This window comes from Macaca mulatta, chromosome 5, assembly GCF_049350105.2.
Source record: "Macaca mulatta isolate MMU2019108-1 chromosome 5, T2T-MMU8v2.0, whole genome shotgun sequence".
In the NCBI taxonomy this organism is placed as follows: domain Eukaryota; kingdom Metazoa; phylum Chordata; class Mammalia; order Primates; family Cercopithecidae; genus Macaca; species Macaca mulatta.
Window position 1 is genome coordinate 68,109,984 of NC_133410.1, and position 24,035 is coordinate 68,134,018.

Here is a 24,035-nt window from a genome sequence, read left to right on the forward strand (position 1 = left end):
AAACCATTTTGATTTTTTGGTTTGATTAATGATATGTTTATTTGTTGATATATGTTTTCGTTAATGCCTTTGGGGGTAGATGTGGTATAAAGGACAATTTTAAACATGTTAATTTTTATGTAAGAATAAAATCCAAACAAAGGGCTAAACAGTTTGTTATAAAAAATGGAAGGGTTCTTTGGAGAGAAATAAGGGTAGGAGATATAAATTTGTCATCCTGATAGTTATTAATTGATACCATGAAGGAAGAAGTATCAGAGAGAGGGAGAAAGAAAGGGAGGATGTGAAAAAAAAAGACAGAAAGAAATGGAGAGAAGTGAGAAGGATAAGAAATGAGAAGGATCAGGAGTGAGCATTCATGGATAATCGTTCATACATCACTGTGGGAAGAGAATATGAAGCCATCAGAACTGACAAAGTAGTGCAGAGTACAACAGCTTGTCTGATGCCATAGAAACCAAGAGGAGGAGAGTTTCAAGTTTAAGGTATACGTTCAGCTAAGTCAAACTCCTAATCATGGTGGAGGATAAGTTAAATAAAGAAGTACACATTGCATGTTGCAAATGTCATCATCCATGGAATTCAAAGGCAGAAGAATAAAAAAATTTCAGAGATAATTTTAAAATGTTGGTTCTTAGATATGGTTGGTTTCAGATGCCTCTGTCAAGATGCTGACAAATAGGAAATATAAGAATGGCAAATAAACAGGAGATAATAAGTATAAGTGATACTTTACTATTTATTTAAGGCTGTCAGTAGTTGAAACTCTATGCTAAGTGTATTATATGTATTATCTTTAATCTTAACAGAAATATAATGATCCAAGGAAATTATCCCTATTTGGAGATTATGCAAATGGGACTTTAAAGGTTTAAGTAATTTTCTTGACGCATATATGTAGTAAATGCTGGACCTATTTTGCAATTTGGATTGAACTAATCCTACTACGTTTAGATATAAAGATTTACTTCTCCCTAAAGGTGATATCTGCTCAGGCTTGTAAGCAGCACAATAGTTTATAAAGCAGCAAAACTGTCTTCCAGAGGGAGATCTTTGAAAGTTTAGCATTTCTCAAATGTGGGAAGTGGGAATGTATTAATACACGGAGCATATGAAGATGGCTCATTATGGGGATGATTTTACTAGGAAATTAACAATAGAGAATTAAGGCATTCAAGCAGCAGTTGCAGCTTACTCAAATAACATTGAGTTTCTGAGTGAAGTTTCTCTAGAAACAGTGCCCTCTGCCAAAAAAGAAAGAGAAAAGAGAAAAAAAAGTAGCAGTAGAAATAATCTGAGTTTAGAGATCAATAAAGCAGACTTTGGGGAAAGGGTATTAGCAATTCTGGGGGTAGGTTTTTCCTGCCTCATTTATACTATAGCCTATAACTAAATTTCTTGCCACCGACCTTAGCGTCAGAGACTAGGAGAAAACAGGGCAAGACTCTTGTACATATTATGCAAAAAGGGAGAAGGTAAGAGCACTGACTTATATTGAAAATAATAGTTTTACTCAAACCAGCTGTTAATAATAATGGGATCTAAATACTGGTCTAAAATAGCTGAAAGCGAATCAGTGCAAGAGGGTCATCAGCAAATCACTTAGTTTTGATTAGAAAGAATCAAGAACAATGTGACTAAAATAGAAAGGGAGGTGTTTGCAGATCCAAAACTCTTGGTAGGCCAAGATCTGGTATGGGGTTGTGAAAAAGAAAACACATATTGTTACTAATTTCTGTGACAATATTTGTTACCATGGAGCTGAACTAGTGCTACTTTGAAGTTATCAAATTGATCATATCATTAAACAAGAAACATGCTACATATTCTATGGAGGGATTCTTAAGAACATTAGTACAATTTATTTTGCCCTATGGGTGTTTTGTTTTAATCCAGATTAGTTAGCACAAAAATAAAATTTATTTGCTTATTTAAGTACAACTGCTTAATCATGTTCATATTCCTCTTATGAAGGGAATTTTATACTAAAATATAAAACATTTCATCTAAATCTATGTATATAAAAAGTAGGTGATGTAAATATATCCAATTTTAAGATAGATTTCTACACCTCTAAATGTTTGCCTTGATATTTTTCAAAAAGTGAATTTACTTATGAAATATACTTACTGGTTATATTGTGCTTTACATTGTGTTTTTGTAGTAATATTCAGAATACTGATATTATATTTTACTTCAATGAGGTCATAGTCACATTATTTTTGTCTTCAATGTCTCCAATGTCTATGGGGAAAAAAGTCCTACCTGGGTTCATCAGATTTTTTTCTAGAGAACAGCAGAATACAAACTCTAAAAATATCAAATCTTATATACCTGGCACCTCCTATTTAGATTAAGGTGTTTGAAGTCAATAAAGAAGTTCCATTTTAATTCGCAGACCTAAGGCCCCTAGATGAATACTATGCAAACAACATGCATTCATTTTTTATGATGACAAGGAAATAATCAGTGACTTAGTGATGCTCTCAAATCTCTATTTGGAAAGTAAATATTTTCTATTAAAGATGACTTTTCAATTACACACTTTTAAGAAACGATATTAGGGGAAATCTCAGCCAAGTGTGGGTAAATTGCTTAAATCATGAATTGATTACTGTCTATTAAGCAGCTTTTATTTTGAATGCATGTGATCACTTTAACCACAAGCTCCATTTTCTGTATCTCCTATCAGCAGTTGCAGCATCCAGCGATCAAAGCCAGATTCCTATAATTGCTGTGTCTGTGACAGTGGGAGTCATTTTGTTGGCAGTGGTTATCGGCTTCCTCCTCAGTGGAAGGTAAGAGAGGAAGCTGTGATTCTGAAGTTTTGCAGCTGATCTCTTCCTCACCTTGATCTGACCATTTGGCTGTTAAGCACATCCCAAAACAAATCAGGCAAGCAATATATCAGCAGATAATCTCAATACATGATGCAATTCCTAAGCCTTATCTTGTTCCTATTACTGATGATTTTTAAGCCCACAATTTCTCTTTTTAGGTATGCTCTCTTCATAAGAGCTGCGTTGATGTGTTATTGTTTATTCGGTTCATATAGCTATATCTCTTTATATGACACAGGTTTCTTAATCTGAAATTTTTTGTCCCTCAAAAGTGTATATGGTTGTCTGCTTCAATATTAATTAGTGTTTGGGAAAAGTTATCTCTGTGCCAAGTATATTTTTGAGGAATAAGACATGATTCTATTTAGCCAGTATTCTATCCTAACAGGGTGGTGTATCCAAAGCAGATATTATGGCAAACAAGCTCCTTAGAAAATGACCAAACATTTTCACTGACTGCTTTTATTTTCAGCTTCTAAGTGATTTCAACCTAAATATTTCAATTATGGTGTATACTGATTTGAAGTGAATTATATTAAATATTATTGAAATAGATACATGAATATATAATATATTATGTATCTACATTTTTTCATTTTATACAAAAAAGAAGTTGAGTCTTAAGAAGAGCTGTTCTAGGTGTTTTCTGATATTGAGCTGAGCATAATCAACAATAAAAAATAAAATAAAATAAAGTAGAATAAAACAAAGTGAAGTAAATAAAACAAGAGTATGCTATTTTCCTACAATAAACATAGTTTCACATATTTTTTAAATCCAGGCCATTATTAGAAGGGATATGTAGTAATGGGAGCTGTCCATTTGAAAATATATTTTGGTGTTAGACCATTATAGAAAACTTAATGAAAGTCTTCATGGAAATATTTATTTCTCAGAAAAAAAGTGAAAATGTACCATAAGGTCCCCCCAAAAAGCCAGGAAATCAATGTTCATATTGATTTTGTTACTGTTCTACTCATTTACTGTTGACTCTTCAGCACCTATTCAACTCATAAATATACAGAATTGGGCACTTTTCAAAGTACTGCATATTGTGTTCTGAAAAGATTTATGACTACATCCTTAAATTACAGAAGTAACAGTTTATTTTTATAAAATATCACAAAATCTTTTGAACATTCCCTCATTGTATCTGAAAATCCTATTACTTCTGGTTCTTATTTATTTGTTTGAAGTTTTCTTAAAAATATATGCAGTAATTCATTGCTTACTTTTAATGTTAGATTGGCATTTATGTATTTCTAGAATTTCTAGCTAGGGGATAGTTTGTGTTCTGTTGAGGACAATCAAGCCCATCCCAGGCAGGGGGATGGCTATCTAGTGCCCCACTGATTTCATCTCTCTGAAGTCACCTGGGGAGAATGCACAACCTGTATCCCTGCTTTCTGGAAGATAAGCTGATTTCACTAGACTTGTCAGATTTTGACACAATAGTATAATGAAGTTGCATGAATTGTAACTACTAAGAAAGCTACCACGTGACAATGTGTCTTTTACACCCCAAATTATAGATGATGCCTTTGCAGAGCTGGTTTGTAATGCCATTTCTTTATTTCAGACTGAGATAAGAGTTAGTGGTTTCCTTTCTAATAAGTTCAATAAACATTAGTTATATTTATGGACGTGGAGGTTATAAGAAGATTCTGTATTTGTTGTGTGCACACTTAGGAGAAATGAATAAAAATGGAAAAAAGAACCGAGGTCTAGAATCCAATAAATCTGTGTTTTTGAGAGTTTATTAAAGGATACACATCAATTATCAGAAATATGTTGTTGTAGACTTAGCACAGTGAATTTACAGGTGACAGTTTGCTACGGATTCTTGCTCACCCTTATGTGGTATTTTTAGCATTAGACAACAAAATATTTGAAAGAACTTTCAATCTACTTACTATTTGGTAACTGAAGGGTAGTATCGTTGTAGTGCATACACGCACGCATTCATACAAAGTCACCCACACACTCTGTATTGGTTCTCACACTGCTATGGAGAACTGTTCAAGACTGGGTAGTTTATAAAGAAAAGATGTTTAATTGATTCACAGTTCCATATGGCAGGGGGTGATCTCAGGAAACTCACAATCATGGAGGAAGACACCTGTTCACAAGGCGACAGGAAGGAGAAGTGCTGAAGGGGGGAAGAGCCAAGGGGGCGGAGCCCCTCATGAAACCATTAGATCTCCTGAGAACAAATTTACTCTCATGAGAACAGCGTTTGGAAAACTGCCCGCATAATCCGATTACCTCCACCTGGTCTCTCCCTTGGTATGTGGGGATTATGCGGATTACAATGCAAGATAAGATCTGGGTGGAGACACAAAGCCTAACCCTCTCTCTCTCTCTCTATCACACACACACACACACACACACACACACACACGCAAATTCTATATATATCTGAAATTGCTGTTCAAGAAAAATGAAATTTTAGTATAATGTCTCATTTGTACTAGAATCAGGTCTATGCCCAAAACACATAGCTTAATTTTCTGCCAAATCCAAGGCTTGGTAAAACATTTTTGAACATTTTGTCTAATGAAAGTGTAATTACTTTTAAAAACAGCAACATCTAAGCAATTAGTACATTGTTCATTCATATTAAAATTCTTTTCTAATCCAATTTAATTTTGCAACACAGTTTAAGATGCTGACACTAGGAATTTGCAGTTGAAAAGACAGCACATTTCGCCAAAAACAAATCTGAGGCTTATAGTTTTTTAGAAGCCAATTTTCTGCATGAAATTTTAATTACTTTATTTTCTTGGATGTATTTTCTTGACTATTAGGGAGCATTTGTCATATGATAGAAACGTCCTTGGCCATTGCATTGTACTCTTCATGGACAAACTATTTTATATTTTATTATATAAGTATAACTATTCAAAAGCTAAATGATAGGATTCTTGAAAGACTTTTTCTATCTCACTTAAGACAATGAACTTTGTAATTTTTGTTTGGACCAATTAAATCTAACTCACCCTGCAGTACCTAGATTGTCCTGAATTAACCCAGTAAAGATTTGTTAAATAACTGGAAAATTAAATGAAGAAATGTGGCCAAAACCTAACATAAATTTGGGAAACTATATTTGAGTAATAGCAAATTATTTTTAAAAGCTTGAGCTAGGAAAGATGTAAAGATATAGGATTAGATACGTTTCTCCCTTCTCTCTGTGCCAAAATATGATTGATTCTCTCACTCTCACAGACACACACACACACACACACACACACACACACACACACACACACAACATTTAGACTACCATCTCACTTTGAGCTTACCCTTATTACTATCTAATATCTGGAATATGATATGATAACCCAGATATTTGCTCCTAGATAACATCATTTAACTAAAAATAATTGGACTCATCATTGGTTAAATAAGTTCATTTATTTTGATATATTGCAAAATATTAATATTGCTTACATGTAATATTCATTGGCAATTTATTTTATGATTTGGGCCCAAGAGGAAATATATCTTGAAGATCCATATTCACTAAAAATTTGTGTTTTTACTTAGACAAAAAAAAACGTGCAAATGATGACACACTAGGTATTATGACACTAATCTCTTTCAAAGAAAAAAGGTTAACTTTTAAAATTCTAAAATACACTCAAGGATGAAAAATAAATCAAATATAGAGACTTTTTAATATTTTCAGGCTTAAGTTGATTATGCAGAAATATTTTGTAATATTCCTACCCAGACAAAATTTAAAATAATGTAAAGTATCCATCTTGAAGGAAAAATCCTATTTAACAAAATGGCATAGAAGTATAACATATTAGAATTCTTGACAATTTTAGAATGTGTGTGATCTTCCTTTTTAAATATGTTAAGTAATCTATGGGGTATTTTCTGCAGGGTTCAGACTCTCTCCACTGTTTCCCATTAACCTTTAAATGTTTTTTACAGGATTATAAAACAATTGACATGCCTTCCACAAACTATGAGCTAATCATCTTAGGATGGAAATAAATTAAGCCTCTTTATATGCACAGCATATTGAAATTGCTCTTTAATCTTTCTCTTTTATCACTAATGACATTGGGCATTGATAACTTTCTTTTGTCCCAATTTTGTGGAGTTTATCTCTTATATTTACTATTTTACAGATTTTTAAATGTTTAATTAACCAGTCTTTCCTCAATGAATATTTTCACTGTTTTCCAGTTAAATGTTTAAGAAAGTTTTTCACTTTATTTTTTCCTCTTTTTAATCCTTTAAATATGATTAGTGTTATAAAGTTGACTTTTTTATTTATCTATGTCCTTATTTCAAACAGTCTAAATTCTGAAAATTAACTTCTGAATAGTTCAGAGGGTGATGAAAAGCTTAAAGTAACAAGATTTAGGGGTATAGACATACAAAGGAAAACATCTTTTAGTTTACAGAAGCAATTCTTTTTTGAATCTTTCTAAATACAACCTTCGTCATGGAATTAAAGAACATTTTTTAATACTATGTTTCTGATCACTTATTATGTGATCCTGAATTTAATTAAATTTCAAGCATGCAGAGCTTCACTTTTTATTTTAAATTAAGTCCACATACACAATTAGAAGTAAAAACTTAGACATTGCACACATGTACTCTTCCATCCTTGTTTGCACATGTTCTTGCATGTAAGCCAAACACTTAAAGCTTTTTGCTAACTTTAGAAGCAGGAAACAAAAAGCCAAAAATGTCTCCTGAAGAGGAAGAAGAATTCTGTTATGCTGCTTGGCCTTATATATGATTTTGTCACAGGATTCTTAGGGTGTTGCTTTTCCAGCCAGAAGCCTCTGTGGCCAGGGGAACCTTTGCCTGAGTTTTGCTCAGGCCTCTTAGACTCCTTCTGCCCACTCGCCTTGGCAGGCTGCACTCTTCTCGTGTTACCAGCCCAAATCCCACAATTGCATAGGGCACGCCAGGCATGGAGCAGTGAGGGGTGCATGAGTGAGCCAGCACAGGGTCTGGCCACTGAGCACAGCCAGGCATGCTGACTGCTGTGGAGGGGTGGATTGCTCCTGGTACCAGCACAAGTACTTGATCAGTGCAAGCCTGCAGCTGAATCAGATGCATCACAAGTAGCTTTCACTGTGGGCATCATGTCTGGATGAGGGGAATGTGGTGGTGCCTGGAAACTTGGAGAGAACAGAAACTGCAAAGCCCCAAAGAGGGTGTCAAATTCCTGACTCGGAGCAACCCTAGGTCTGGGCTCCCCAAAGGGTTGCCGCTCTTCTCTTCTCTCACTAGCAATATGGTGAGTGTAGAGGAGGGATGTGTTTTAGCCCTGCTTGTATTACAGCTCTTCCACTCTCACCACTCAGTGGGTCGTAAATTCTCATCTCATGTTCAGGAAGAATGAGGTACGTGGACAACTGTAGAATGAGCAAGGTGAAGAGGTGCTTTATTGAGTAACCAGTACAGCCTAAGGAGACCCAAAGTGGGTAGCCCCTTTCTGCAGGTAGATCATCCCAATGAGTGCAGCTCACAGTGGAGAGGAGACACAGAGTGCGTAGCTCCTATCTGCAGGCATGTTTTTCCAAGTCTGGAGCCCCTAGTGGAGAACAGACCCACAGTGGGTAGCTCCTATCTGTACACAGGGAGTCCTGTTGTCTCTCCAGTCTGGCTGAGTCCAGGGTTTTTATGGGCTTCAGCAGGAAGAAAGTGTGTTGATTGGACTATGAGCAGCCATAGGCAGGCTGGAGAAAGCACCATAACTTCTCACTCCGGACCAAAGAAGTGATAGCTTATCCCCCAGACTTCAAGCCATCCCTGACTTGAAGGTGGGAGCCCTTGCCTTCTGTCCAGAATCCTGTCTGCTTCCTGCCACCATCAACATGCTGTCCACAGCACCCAGGCTGTTCATGCTGAGGGGTTCCTGCAGGCCCATGCTGAGCCACTCTCAGATTTCCCTCAGGCTCTCCCCTGTGCTCATTGGTGCCCAAAGTTCAGAGGGGCCAAGGTGGCAGGGGACTGGTGTGTCAGTGCCACCCCAAGTTTGTACACATATGCCTGGGTCACAACAGCACCCAGGCTCATCCTCAACTTTGCTCCAACATCAGAGTGGGCACCAGGAGTGGGGAGAGGCCAGGCAGTGGGAGCAGAGCCTTCTGAGCCTGCAGGGGCAGGAGCCTTCTCAGGCCCCTGAGAGCGCAAGAATGCTTGGGTCCTCAGCTGTGGCTGGGTGTCTGTAGGAGCAGCTTCATGTAGGAGGGCGGGGCTCCCCCCCTGCCAAATTGGAAGGGGGTCGGTGAGGCTTCTACCTTTTTTCCTGTCTCCTACTCATTTCATGGAGCACACAACCCAAGCCATGCCTCCCCAATTACAACCAGCTTCTTTGCAGCTGCTGCTCCAGATGGATCACCACTGCCATCAATTGCCCCTGTGAAGAGGTACTTCTAACTGCCATTAGGATAGGGACAGTGACTACTCTTAACTGTTTCAAACTGATAGGGGGCATTGTTTTGGGGAAAACAGCAGTCAGATCTCTCTCAGAGGCCTATCTAAGGGTGCCCGGGAAGAAAGGAGCCATCAGCTGAGGCTCCCGTTGCATGACCACTTGGAGTTTGATGGCCTCTAGACAAGAAGAAACACATTTTACAAGGAGATTAAGTGTGCTTAGATCAAGTGTGATTATTATACAAAGAGGAGCTAAAAGGAAAAAACAATCTAAGAGTAGACTATTTTGAAAAATAATGTTGTGACTAGAGCTGTTTCATCTTGGTCAAAAAAATTAAACCTTGTATGGAGGCAGTTAAACTTTAAAGGAGAAATAACTCTTTAGGGGGGTAGATAATCCCTTGGGAGTTCAGGATTAAGGAGTCTTTGACAAAAATATTTTAGGTGAGGAACAGAACAAAGGTGAGAACAGCAGTAAGCAAGAGGTCTCTACAACTAAGGGTTTGGGAAAAATCTTGGGTTAAATGTGTTCCTGAGATGCCCTCCCCACTCCACGATCTTGCTAAGACAGGAGAGGGGAGTTGTATTGGAGAGAACTGAAAGACCTGCTCCAGTGTCCGGGAGGAAGTCTACTTTTCTCCATTTGGCTTCTGAACCACCAGAGCCAGGGAGAAGTGACCCAGGGCCCATCAGTTCTGCTGGACCATTTGGGCTGGACCTAGTGACCTGTCTCCAAGGACAGTCTGTTCTTCAGTGGTCCCCACTGCAAATTGGACAGGGCCAAAGTGGCCTCCTCCTGCTGTCCAGACAGTCCTTCCTAAAGTGCCAATGGCTTGCCACATTTGTAGCAGTTAACAGGTCCATCCAAGGGATTTTGGGATTTGTGAGCCTGCGAGGCAGCTATTAGAGCCTCTGCCTTTTTCTTGTGTCTCTTTTCCCTCTCTTGGGCCTCCTCCTGATTCCTATTGTAAAAGACTGAAGTGGCCACTTTTAGGAGGTTCTCTAAAGTACTATCTGGTCCCACGGCCTGTTTCTGAAGCTTCCTCTTGATGCCAGGGGATGCTTGAATATGAACTTATCCTTCAGGGTCAGTTGTCCCTCAACTGAATCAGGAGTTAGAGATGTGTGCTTTACCAAGGACCCTCTTAGCCTTTCCAGGAAGGCCGTGGGATTTTCATCTAATCCCTGTTCTATCATGAATAGCTTGGACTAACTGAGAGGCTTAGTCCTAGTCCTTCATAATCCCTCCAGGATACACACATGATAATTCTTCCTCTTTCATTCTTCCATTTAATCATTGCAGTCACATTTAGGGTCCTCCAGTGGTATTGCTGTTCTTCCAATGGGATAAGGCTCATCCCCTTCCCTGGAACTATATGAGATACAAAGCTCATCCCAAAGCTTCTGTACTGCTTGCAGGGTGACCTGCTTTTCAGTGGTAGTCAGAGTCTGACTCAAAAGTAACATAACGTCCTTCCAGGTGAGTTCAAATACTTGAGTTAAATTCTGGAAAGCTTCTATGTAACTGTGAGGTCATCTGAAAACTTTACAATATTCCCCTTAATTAGCCTTAAGTTCTGTAGAGCAAAGGGAACTTGAACCCTAATCAATACCTAGGTAGCAGGGGTTTTGTGTGTTAGCACTGCCCCGAATGCACACACACCGGCAAGGTTTTAACAGTGCCCAGGCTTATCCTCAACTTTGCTTTGAAATCAGAGCTGGCCCCAGTAGCAAGGAGAGGCCAGGCAGCAGGAGCAGGCATGTCTGAGCCTGCAGGGGCAGGGAGTCTTTTGGGATTCCCGAAAGCACAGGGATGCCAAGATCTATAGCCGCAGTTGGGTGGCTGCAGCTGTGCCTAGAAGAGCAGGGCTCCTGCCCTGTCAATTTGGAAGCAGGTGGGCTTCCATCAATTCCCATCTTCTGTTGGCTCCACAGAGCGCGTAACCTCGGCCTCACCTCCCCCTCTGCAGTTGTTGCCTTTGCAGTGGTCACTCCAGACAGGCCGCCACTGCCATCAATTTTAAGACTATTCATATGTGAGTTTAATGCTATGATGTTCCTTAGATGATAAATTTAATTAAGGAAATGGCTTAATGCCTGTTAAGAGTTATATTTTCTGGCCAAACAATCTTCCATTTGATTGTCATGGTCATGTTCAAATCTTGTACCTAGACATAAAACTACTCAATACTGTTTCTCTTTGTGTTCTATTCAACAGTTGAAACTCAATCCATTTGAAATGTCACAGTTTTCTGAAGCAAAAATTCTTTAGACGTCAGCCAATACTATAATAGAGGCTATCATAATTACAGTCATCAGACCGTGCTAGAAATTAGAGAAACAAGTAAATTTATATAAAACAGTAGGTTTTATTGTTTCAAGAAAATAATATTAAAATTTAGCCTTTTGTACTTACTTTTAAGTCCCTTGAAGTAAGATAGGTTGTAAATGACATCTTCACAATTATCCATTACAAACACTTTTGGACACTTATTGCACATAAACACAAAGGTAAGTCCAGGACATGTGATATAAGAAAACAGTGTCCTTTCTATAAATGTTCTTACTCTTACTTAGTAGCCTGGTAAGGAGACAAAATTTTATAAAACAGAATTACAATAGTTAGGCATAGAAGAAGAAGAGTTTACAATGGAATTGGAATTTTTCTCTTCATGGTAACTTTTCAGTTAGTCTGAATCATTAATTCAAGAAATATTTGAGTTCTTGCTACATGCCTGGAACGGTTCTTATGTTAGTCAAAGCAATGGCTAGAGGGTAAAATCCTTTGAACTTAGAAAATTTTCTTCAAGCTCATTTGGAGCCAAATAAAATATTTATGCCAGAGTTTTGAATGCAGCTACTTAATTTAGACACATGAATGAGCTCTGACTACATCTGATATCAAAGCATCATAGTTTCTTGAATGAGTACTTTGTGAAAAGTATATTCATGAAGGGTATGCTCTAAAACCTGCAGAGAAGCCTCTTTGCCTAATGGAAGTAACATGGTAATAGTAATGAAAAGTATAACATTATCTAACATTAATTACATAGCATTTACTACTAGGCAATGTTCTAAAGTTTTGCAAGTAATATCTCACACCACCATGTCTCAATACTAGATCTATATCTAATTTATAGCTGATAAAATTATCTTCTTGCTGTTTCTTAAAAATTGTAAGAAAGGTCCTGCCTTTGTTCTTTTGCATTGGCTCTTCTTACTGTCCAAAACTTCCTTGACACAGAGAACCTTATAGCTTTTTTCTTATTTCTTTCCAATCTTTGCTCAATCTTGTTCTCTCAATTAAGCATACTAAAAAGATGACATGATTATTTCCTCTGCACACCATGCATCATTTTTAGTCTGTCTGTCCTACTAGAGAAGGATACAAAATGATAGGGATTTTTATCTGTGCCTTTTTTACTCTTGGAAAGTGTCCAGAACATAAATTATTGTATACAACTAGTCAGTAAGGGCCTGGAGCTTGAACCCAGCTCTGATGTCATGGCCTTTGCTCTTTAGGATATAACTTCCCCAAGACTTGTGATTATTCAACTTTTGAACTTTTGTATGGGAAGCCTCTGTTTTTCTGCTGCTAAAAATAATGGAATTTACATTTTAAAACTTTAGAAACTATCAGAAATATGAATAAAACACCTCTTAAAAATTAATGTTAGTTTTAGCTTGACACTAAAAAATACATTGAATTTCAGTAGATTCTCCTCCCTTCATGGGACAATTATACCCAGTAAATTGTATTTATTCTAAACTCACACAAATTAAATGTCACCAACTCCATGGTCATACCTAAATTTGTGAACCCTGATTAATTCCATTTCTGTCTACCCTTAAAATTTTATTTTCTCACTGAAGTAGTTTTAGTTCACCATTTAATGTATCTATCACCCCAGTAGATATGTGATCTTGAATATAAGGATTATAATGTAGGTCCTGGGTAAATATCTAATGAAAGTATTACTGGAGGAGTGCAGCTGGAGTTTAAGACTCTTAAAAATGTACTTCAAATTACCTTTCCAGAATTATCACCATGTGTTGTTGTCTTGGATTTCTTTGCTTGCAAATGATAGAAGCCATAATTTATAGTGGCTTAATCTAAAAGAAAATTATTGATCTTCCAGCTGAAAAATTCCCAGAGATTAAAACATTTAGTCTAAAGGACAGGCACTGATAGATCCAGGTGTTTAAAATCATATCTGTTATGCAATTGAAACATAATTCAAGAATGTTGTTGAACAAATATGGTATTTAAAGACATTGATTAAAATGAAGTTATTGGATAAAACCCTGGGACACTGATATTGAAAGGTAGGATGGAAGAATAAGATCCAGCCACAGTGCCCTAAGAAGGAGAGGCCCATGAGGTAGGAAAAGATCAGGCAACCTTTGGATCACTAAGGGGAAATGGTCACTGTGTTGAACACAGATTTGACTTTAGGGCTTTCACCCTTCACTCTCAGAGCTGAAATGGCACAGGCTGTGACAGAAACTTGATACCTAGCTCCACAGAGTAAGTCAATCAGTAGTATTGGGACCTTAACTAAGAAGAGGATGGAGAAGTTACACTTTGTGACCGACACCATAGGAACTCACACCTGAAACTGAAAATAGGATCAGTTTTATACAAAGCACATGGAGTGAGACAGAGGAAACAGAATCTCTCGCTCTACACTCTTTTTCACATCTTCCATTTGCTTGGAACAAACTCTATATTATCCCTCAATATTTAAGCCTTACCAATATGTGAAGACTTGTATCAAACTTTCTATCATGAATAGAGGAAAAAGAAAGTCCCTCAATCCCTTTAGCCAAAGTATTATCTCCTTTGAACAATATATCAAAACAATATATCAGTATTCTCATAGAATTTAACACTTTAAACTACAAATTATAGGGCATTGTGTAAATGTCTTCTCTCTTCTGTCAACCAGTAAGTAGTTAGAGGATAAAGGCTTCTGTGGCTCTCCTGTGTAACTTAATTAAATAACTCATAAGCTATTGAATTAAAGATAAGCTGTGTATCAATCTCCATTTGAAGTGGTTTGTCCATTTTTTCCCATTAATATTGACATTTTAGAAAATGAAAAACTTTAATATCTCTAAAATAAACACAATGAAATGCACAACCCATAAATACACCTTTAAATAAATAAATAATAAACCTTTTGATCCCATCACAAAATAAATGCAATGATATCAAGAAGTAGTACATAGGAGTTAATAAATCTTCACTAGCTTATGATTTTATTTCTTTGACATCTGGACATGCTTATACCATTGTCATGATGTTCCTGGTGACATCAAGCAAAAATAACTCTTATAAATTGATATATTTGACATCTATAACATGATTAGGCTTATGTAGTTTCAGAATTTAATAAGTTCTGAGATGAACAATAAATTTTATGAAAACATTTTAATCTTATAAATATTATATTTTAAAATAATGATAACCAAACATTTGTAATCATATATACAATCACAGATTTTAGATAAAAGCTCATTAAAAGTAAATCTCAGAAACGTATGAGTTAGCAATAGATGTGACTTTGTACAACTATAAAAAATCCAGACATGAGTATTGATTTAATATCTGAGGGTTGTTATCTCTTCTATTTTCTCATGATTACATGCTTTTTTCTTCAAAGGCTCTGAATCAAAATAATTAGAGAGCAGATCATAATTTATTAATAAGTGACAAATGGGGATTAGGGCAGAGTAATGCCAGGAAGACAAGGAACATAGCAACAACTAATTGCCCACTGTGGGAAGCAAACAGTCCTAGGAAACAGAACTTAAGAGGGTTACTGGCTCAATTGCTCAACACTATTGAACATCCCACAGATCAAACATGTAAACATCACTGCAATGCTCAGGAAGTTATATTGAGGCAAACATTTGAAAGAAAAACTCAGTTTATGGTACTAGAAACAAGAGGTTAATATCACTCACTTGCAAAGATACAAATTATTTTAGTAAAGAAGCAAATGACTTAGATTTCACCTAGTATGAAGCAAAGGGCAGGTCAAAAGCCTAACCACAAGAGCAAAATACACTTTCTGTCTAAAGCTCCATTTGCTCAAAGCTCCATTTTTTTAAGAATGTGATCCTCATCTGAAAGAGTACAGACTGGCACTCCAGAAGATGCTGGGCTCTGGCGGAAGACCCTCCTAGGTTTCTGGGAATTTTACACATCTCTCAGAACCCACAATAACACAGGCTTTCACAGACACCTGATACCCAGCTCCACAGTGAAAATCAATAGCAATGCCCTATGCCAAAGGCTAGAACATCTATTCAACAAAAAAAATCAGTTAATTTCCTGAGCCATGTCTGGAAGTATACTCATTGTTGAAAAATGAATCAAAGTGTCCCAGATGATTTTAAACATCAGCTAAAAGCCACATTTGTTCAAGATCTGTGCTTTATAAGGTCTTACATGAACCAGGAAAAAAAAGAAACTGTTTCTAATAGATTAGCAACTCAGTCTCAAGCAACTGAATTCTTTATTATGCCATTTGGAAGGACCGACTTTGTATACTCCTGATGGCTGTGATAGTTATAATGCTAAAAAGCATATTATATTTCAATTGATATGGTTAGGCTTTGTGTCCCTACTCAAATCTCATTTTGAATTATAATCCCCATAATCACCTCATGTCAAAGGAGAGACTAGGTGGAGGTAATTGAATCATGGGGGCGGTTTCCGCTGTGTTGTTCTCACGATCGTGAGTGAGTTCTTACAAGAACTAATGGTTTTATAATGTGCTCTTCCCACTTTGCCTGGCACTTCTCCTTCCCGCTGCCTTATGAAAAAGGCCCCTTGCTTCCCCTTCCACAACGATTCAGGATTGTAAGTTTCCTGAGGCCTCCCCTCCCACTTTCTGTTACAAATTACCCAGTCTCCAGCAGTTCTTTATAGCAGTATGAAAACAAATATACCAATTATTTTGCTTACCAAAACTCCCTTACTGTCTCTCACTCCTTGTTTCTCTCATTACTTTTTTACGCCTCTAATATTTTAATCTCACAGAAAAATGGCATACTTTTATATATGAAATATTAGTTATGTCTGCTCTCATTGTCACACTGTGTTTTAGCCACCACTATTATAGATAACAATCTCAGTTGACTTTGTTGTTATTTTGGGACTCTTCCTTGTTTTTGTTTTAAATAACATATTATCATTTCTTCCTATTTGCAAGATTTGGCATTGGAATCTGCATACCCGTGATGGCTGCTGTTCGTTGAGTTCTTGCCCTGTGTTCTTCTAAGTGATGGTTAGTCAGGTATGACCACAAGAAGAAACACAGAAGAGGCATAGGAAAACAAAGTTTATTATATTCACAGGTCCTAGAAACAGAAAGTATGGCATGTCATGCAGGACCATCAGAGAAACACCAGATTTTGGTCAGGAGGAAGAAGACAGGCGTGAGGGGAAAGTCTAGGAGTGAGCTTTTGTTGGCATTTCTATGTGAATGTACACTGGCTAGTTTGAATAATTCTGGCTAACTTTGGGCTTACAAAAGAGGTCTCTAGTTTCCTGGAACCTGGGCCTGGGGTTATTAAGGCAGTGTAATATTGCCTCCTGAAGTTAAGGGGAGGTTAGAAGAGGTATTGCTCCAGATTGGTTAGTTTGCATCTCAAATACATGCTGTAGGCTAAGTACGTTGCTACTTCTAGGAACTGGTTAGCCATGAGAGGGGCAATCTTTCCCCAGGCAGAGAGGTTTCTAAGATGTCAAAATATCATAATATACAGACAGAAAAAAAATATATAAAAATTGGAGTACTCTTGGACCAGGATAGATTGATAGATTGAAAAGCAATGAAAACCAAGAAATACAGTTGAAATTTTAGTGTAGTTTTTTTTTTTTTTTTTTTTTTTTTTCTTCCTTACTATACCCCTACTTCCATCCAGAAGGCAAGATCTCATCAAGTTGGCAAGGTTTGACTTCCCTGTGGAAATTAATTGCGGAAACCTGTTTCCCAAGTTTTTTTCTAGGCTGTGTTTAGACCAACTTTGTGATTCCTCTTTAGTGTCCCTCCAGACAGACGATTCCATAGATTCAAATAGTTCCATGTATCTCATAAGTACCTAATGCCTACCTCCAATAGCTCTCAATGCCTCTGATATTGGAGAATCCTAGTGCTTCTCTGATATTGCTATGCCTATCCCCCTTGATTTTTTCTGAAGCAAATTAAGTTGCCTTTGGTTAAACTGATCCTCTCCATAGATAATGCACAGATCCTGCCAGCATTAAAATACAAATAAACTATTGTCCATGTTGAGTTTCAATTGAAGTTATGTAGCTTTGATCGTTTAATCATTGAATTCAATTGTTTAATACATTTATTAGTATCCTTACTGTATAATACAAAGAGAAACTGTTTCAAGATATGGAGGAGTATTACACATACAATGTAAAAGATAATCATAATGTGCAATTACAGAGAAAAGAGTTGAATCTTCAGAAACATTAAAGAATATAAGATGAAATCAAATACTTTTTACATTAATATTAATTGTTCCCAGATATACTGGAATTTTACCAAAAATCTGCAAAGCTAATGTTGTTCAAGAGATTTTTGGATATGCCAGCACCACGATGCTATTATTTTTAAGGATGCAAAGTTCAGTATAACTATTTAAGCAATATACACATTAAACCTTCACAAATCTTCTGATTTCTGTAATTTGCTGCAAGGAAAAATATAAGGAATTGCCAATTTAGTTGTCCAGTTTCCTCAGAAAACTTTTAAGATGAAATTCAGTCACTTAAATCATACCAAAGATGATCTAAAAGTCAAACAAGGCATCATCAAATTAGCATGAATTCAATATTTACATAAGTGAATTAAAATTATTTACATAGGAATTTAGATGGATAAATATGTAATAAACCAATATTCTACATTTGTATGACTTTCATGCTTTTTGTAATACATAGGAACCTCTTGATGATTTGTTGTGTTGTTGATATCTGACTTTTCCTGACCTATCCCTGTTCTTCATGTTCCAAATGTACATATTGTAGTCTTTTGGATTTGTCTCTTCTCTAGTAATTTGGGAAGCAGTGGGCCAGGATAAGGCTTTCTTTTAATCCTTAATGATAAATTATTAATCCTTTCAAACCTGTGCTGGTGTATACTGTTGCTTTTCAGCCCCAACAGGGAAAAAGCTACTTTAAAATATAAGCAGATGTGCATTTTACCACCCTGTATCTTTCTACCTATGCCTTGGGGCTTCTAAATCTTCATCCAAAAAATTGAAATGAGAAGGAACTTCTGTATATCTCAAATATCTGAATGGAGCTTGTGCAGTTTAGCCCATTTGTTCCTATCAGTTTCCAAAGGCAGGGTGACTGGATCCTGCTCCAGTGTCTCCAAGCCTTTGGACAGCACCCCCGGCTCCAAGGAGAACTCTGAAATAATCCACCTTGGAAGTCTATTAGGGGACCATCTCAGTATATACCAAATGTCCTAAGGTGAAAATCATTATGAATCCTCCTTCCACACATTGTGCCTCCATAAATCCCAAGTACTCAGATTTCACCTGGACTACTTTAGCTATGTTCCAACATATTCTTAGAGGTTAGATAAATGGCCACATCCTTAAATGAATGCCCTTATTTGCTGACATTACCAAGACATCTTGCTTCTTCCCTTTCCCATAAATTTCAGCCTTTTTTTTTTTTTTTTTTTTACATTGCAGGTTACAAAGTTGGCAGAGTTAAGTCAATTGCCCTAATTTCTTACTAAGCCGCTATTTTTATTTAGGTGTGCATTTCTTAATTCCTATTTAAAATTACAAAGAACATAAAAGACAAAATTCAGAAAGTTAATCATACACCACCAGAAGCAAACAGTATTAATATTTTGCCATATATATTTAAAATATCTTTTGTACAGTTGAATTTTTAATTTGTAGTTTTGTGGGTTGTTTTTACTTAACAATATAAAATTTATTTGAGCAATTAAAATATTTTAAAAGCAAAAATTTAATGTCTGTTAGGTATGCTAATGTCTGATATTTGTCATGAATATTTTGCTGTGTGTGTGTGTAATTGTTGTTTGAGAGAAAGATTTTGTGTGTCTCTGTGTGTGCTTGTTTTGTATTTTACTATAACTGTCATTAATGTCCTTAGATCACATTCATAAAATTCAAAGTAAGGGTCAATGTATACGAATATTTTTAAGATTGCTTATACATATTGACAAATGACCCTTCTGAACTACTGTACTAATTAGCATTCCCCTCAATAGTACATGATATTGGTAGTTCACAACCTAGAACATCGTTGCTTATTTAATAGGAGAAAAATAACTGTGCATTTATAATTAAATTTATTTTTATTTTTAGATTTAATAGGGTCATTCACTTATAAGCAAAAAGTATAGTCATTAGCGGTTTTAACATCTGTTTTGTAAATTGCATGAACAGGTTCTTTACCCATTAAAGTTAGTGGGATTGTAGCACTTCACAGAGCAGAGCTATATTATTGGAAGTGTCAAATTTTGTTTGTGTTTTAGTAATGTTTATTTTGCATGGGTTGTAAAAATCTTTAAAATGTTAATTTTGTGTACGTGGGGATTTAAATTGATATTTTCCAAAGACTTATGTGAGTACCCAGCAGTGGTTTTCGCTATCACTATCCCCAAAAAATCTTGTAAGATTCTACATGTAGTATGTACTAAATAAGCATCTACATGGGTATTATTTTGTCTATGCTGGCTCTGGGCTATGAAAGCCATTCTATTAATCTGTCTGATTTTTATCAGGATTACACAGATATTATAATATTAAAGTATTTTTCAATGTTTGGTAAATTCCTGTTGGAGATCATATATAGTCACAATTACAAACATTTTATAAGGGTACATTTTTGTGAATATAATCACACACATGCATTTATACACAATTCAATGTATAAAGCAATTGTAACCATAATTAATCACTATGTTACATATACAATGTATTAAATATTTCACATTTATCACCAGCACAATATTTAATTTTAAATAATTATGGCAACTATTATAATATGTGATTTTAATGCTACTGATCAATGCTAATAAAAAACAGAATGTAGTTGCATGGAATTTGAATATTGTGATATGAAAATGTGACATTTAGCTTCCTCTTAAGTCATTCTAGAGTATGTTCAATTATCATAAAATGTTTATCACAAAATACATACATTTCTTGAGTTTTGGTAATTTCAGTATATTGCCACAATTACTTTTATTATTTGAGAGAGACATAAGTAAATGGAAAGCTTAGTCTTTCTGACTTTTCCACCTTAAAAGTTTCATGCTGATAGATGTGATTCAATTTTAGAAAAATACTAAACAGACATAATGGAGGGAGCTAAAAAATGTATATATTTGACTTTTTCCTTTTACTCATATTCTTCTTTTTTTGAACTCACTCATAGTTTTAATTGATGGTATTTTTTCACTCATAGTTTTAATTGATGGTATTTTTTCATTAAATGAGTATTTAAAACAGTAATTTCAAAGCTGTGTTTATAAATGTTATTTATTTGAACGGACAAAAACAGCATCACTTATTTACTACTTTATCTGCTTTCAATTTTTCTCTCTACTTTTCTCAAAATAATTTAAAACCTAAAATAGCTGAGCACAAATAGGTTCATCATGATAATCCTACGTTCTTTTCTAAGAGGCCCCCGAGACAGACGTGTTTCAGCTGTGAGATGACTGGGAGAGCAAGAGCTCAGTGGAAGAAGCTTAGCAAATTTAGGCTTCTAGAAATGGAGGTAATTGATGTTTGCTCAGTGTAGGCATCGTTCTGCAGGAGTAAGAAACATGATTCAGTATGTTGTATATCAACACTATTATTATGCTAGAACAGAAATAAGATGGTTGTTGATTGCAAAGATGAATCCATATATTTTCCTTTTATTGAACTAGTAAAGATTATCTCTTCTGTGGAAATAAGCTGAAATCACCCAGATGAGAACAAACACAGAGTATTTTTTCACAGCTTACTACAGAAGAGGATCAGCCAAAATCACATGCATTTGGTTGAGACCCAAAGGCAGGCAGGATAATGTAACAATGGGGAAAAAGGGAAGGCTTCGATTAGGCCCAGATTTGGAGGTTGCTGGCATAGTGAAGCTGGAATTGGCTACCTAAAATCAGGCATCCTAGGTGATTTGGCTTCCTTTGTTTGATCTTAAATTGGAAATAGGGACCAAAAATTAAGGAAGTTTGCAGTTATTAAGTTCTGACTATTTGGTCTGATTGCTACAGAGGTTATGGTTTGACTTCTTGGACCAGTTGCTATAGATTGTAAGTATTTGGAACAAATTGAGAAGAAATCAGTGTGAGAATAGAAGATACAATTACCTCTGCTTAAGTGAGTACGGAAATATTGTTAGAGGAGTGGTAGATTTGAACTGCACCTTGAGGGTGAAGATAAATTTTACCAGAGATGGCTGAGAGAGTATGATGGAAAAAGGCACATAGGTATGAGTGCATATGGCATGTCTGGTTTCCTGTGACTCCTTAGCCCAGTCTATTTGGCCTTTCACAGCCTCTCCTGTGTCCCTGCACAATCTCGTCTTCCATTCCTTTCTGACTCATTAATGGCAGAAACTTTCTTGTATACAAACCGATTTTTGAAAAATAAGGAAGGTAATTTTTACATGCGCATGCACATCATACACGTGCAAGACTTTCTTTGTAAAAAATTATATTTTTCCAGAACATGATAGTGTTTAATATTGTTTATTTGTGGCTCCAAATGGGAATATGGCTTACATGATTTATATCATATATATTTTTTATGTTATAAATCACTGAGAAGGCAATCAAAACTTTTAAAACCACACCTTCCTTCCTACTTCCCTGCACCCCTTTTCTTACTTTTAAACAAATATTAGAAGAAACATACAAGTGTCTGCATCTGTCCAAGTGTCTGAGATCTCCAAGTGTCTGATTTATAATAAGTTGGTAGGAAGATACCATTACTTCTTCAGATTGGGAAATATTATGACCAGGGCATTATTGAAGTCTTCTAAAATAGGGTATGCACTCTACAGTGAGCTCAATAAAATCCATCATCCCAAAATATCAGAGGGAACTCCACAATAGTCATAGTTCCATGCTGTTTTTTTTTTCCTATAATAATCTTGCCAAAGATAAAAATAGCATTTCTTAATATTTCTTTTCTTGCTTTGTTTTTACTGGTAGCAGTGAAAGTGATAATGGTGGTAGCAGTGGTGATTGTGGTTTTGTTCTTGAAGAAACACAGGAAAGGTTTTTAGGAGTGGACATAACTCTTTCTAACCTGTTATTGTTGCCACTAATATCATGTCCAGGCCTTTCATAATTATTGGAAATATTAATTGGGAGGGCAAAGAAGAAACCACATCTGAGTTTAAATTTCTTAATGGAATTCCACCTGATTAATGTGTGTGTGTGTATTATATGTATATTTGATAAACACATCATATTATATATGATACATCATATATGATATATACATCATATATACAATACATCATATATATGATATAAACACACATTAATGATATATATCATATATGATATATATGTTTTAATACTTTATATGCATATTATTTTTATATATACATTTTGTACATAATTTACATAGATATGATGTGTATATAAATTATATGTTTATATATTCTCTCTATATATATATATACATTCTTACCAAAGAATAGATTATTTTTAAACACCTCCAGGTGCTTTTGAAGTTTCTACTTACATGCAGGCCATTAATATGCTAATTACAAGTCTTTCCCTTTTATTAAGTAAATTCCCAAAGAACTATTATAATACACATCAATTCAATACAATACATATTTATTGAGTACCTCTTGGATCAGTGTTTCTCAACCTAGAGAAAATTTAGAATCAACTTACAGATTTTGAAAAAATGATGTTTGAGTTCCACAATCAAGATGTTCTTATTTAATTATTTCAAGGTAAGGCCTGGGCTTTCGTTTTTAAGCTTCCTTGTTGATTCTAATCTGTAGCCAGGTTTGGAACCACTGTATTACACATGAATAGAGAGCTGTTGTTATATAATTTCTTCACTCTTAAAGAATAGCATATAGATTCTCAGTAAATGTTTACTAATAATGAGAATGACTGTATCTTCTACTGCAGCAAAAAGTTTAAGAAAGGTGGTTAATATTTGATACAATTTATTTTGAGTTCAAATATATTTTGGAATAAGCAAATTGTATCTAACGTGTTTAATAACATTTGCTAATTGAATCCGTTCCTTTACCTGTGGCATTCATGGAGGAATAACCTAATGTTTTATAATGATCTCTGGCCCATTAGAATAATGAAATGAAGTAAAAACACAGAGTCATTATTAATACAGCTTAAAAAAATAATTGAAGTGTTTTCTAAATATATCTCACCTCAAGTTTTTTTTTTTTTTTTTTTTTTTGCTTTCATTTAGTTTGATATTTCTAGGTCCTAATAGGTTTATTTTAGAGTAAGAAATAAGGAGAGTGTCTGATTACAGTGTTAATGTGAATTAGTTTTTGTTTGTTTATGTTTTTGACTTTTTCCTTAGCATGAATGGCTATATATGAGACCCTTATATTTGTACAATTTGGGGGATTTTTCAAAGAAATTCATGATAAGTGCATCATTTATTTAAGGTGCACCTCAGTCATTTATATGATTTAATCTCTATTTAAAACATGGATTTAAATAATGTGGTAGAGTTTGAGTCACCAAGTATTTT

The 24,035-nt window shown here is 35.5% G+C and overlaps 1 protein-coding gene across 2 annotated transcripts in view; it reads left to right on the forward strand.

Moving 5' to 3' along the window:
- EPHA5 (EPH receptor A5) overlaps positions 1–24,035 on the forward strand; it is a 353,853-nt gene that overhangs the window by 263,341 nt on the left and 66,477 nt on the right. For both annotated transcript variants that reach the window (XM_001109851.5, XM_028848550.2), the window contains exon 8: positions 2,693–2,798. In XM_001109851.5, coding sequence (XP_001109851.5) covers positions 2,693–2,798 — 106 coding nt within the window. The remainder of the gene's footprint in view (positions 1–2,692; positions 2,799–24,035) is intronic.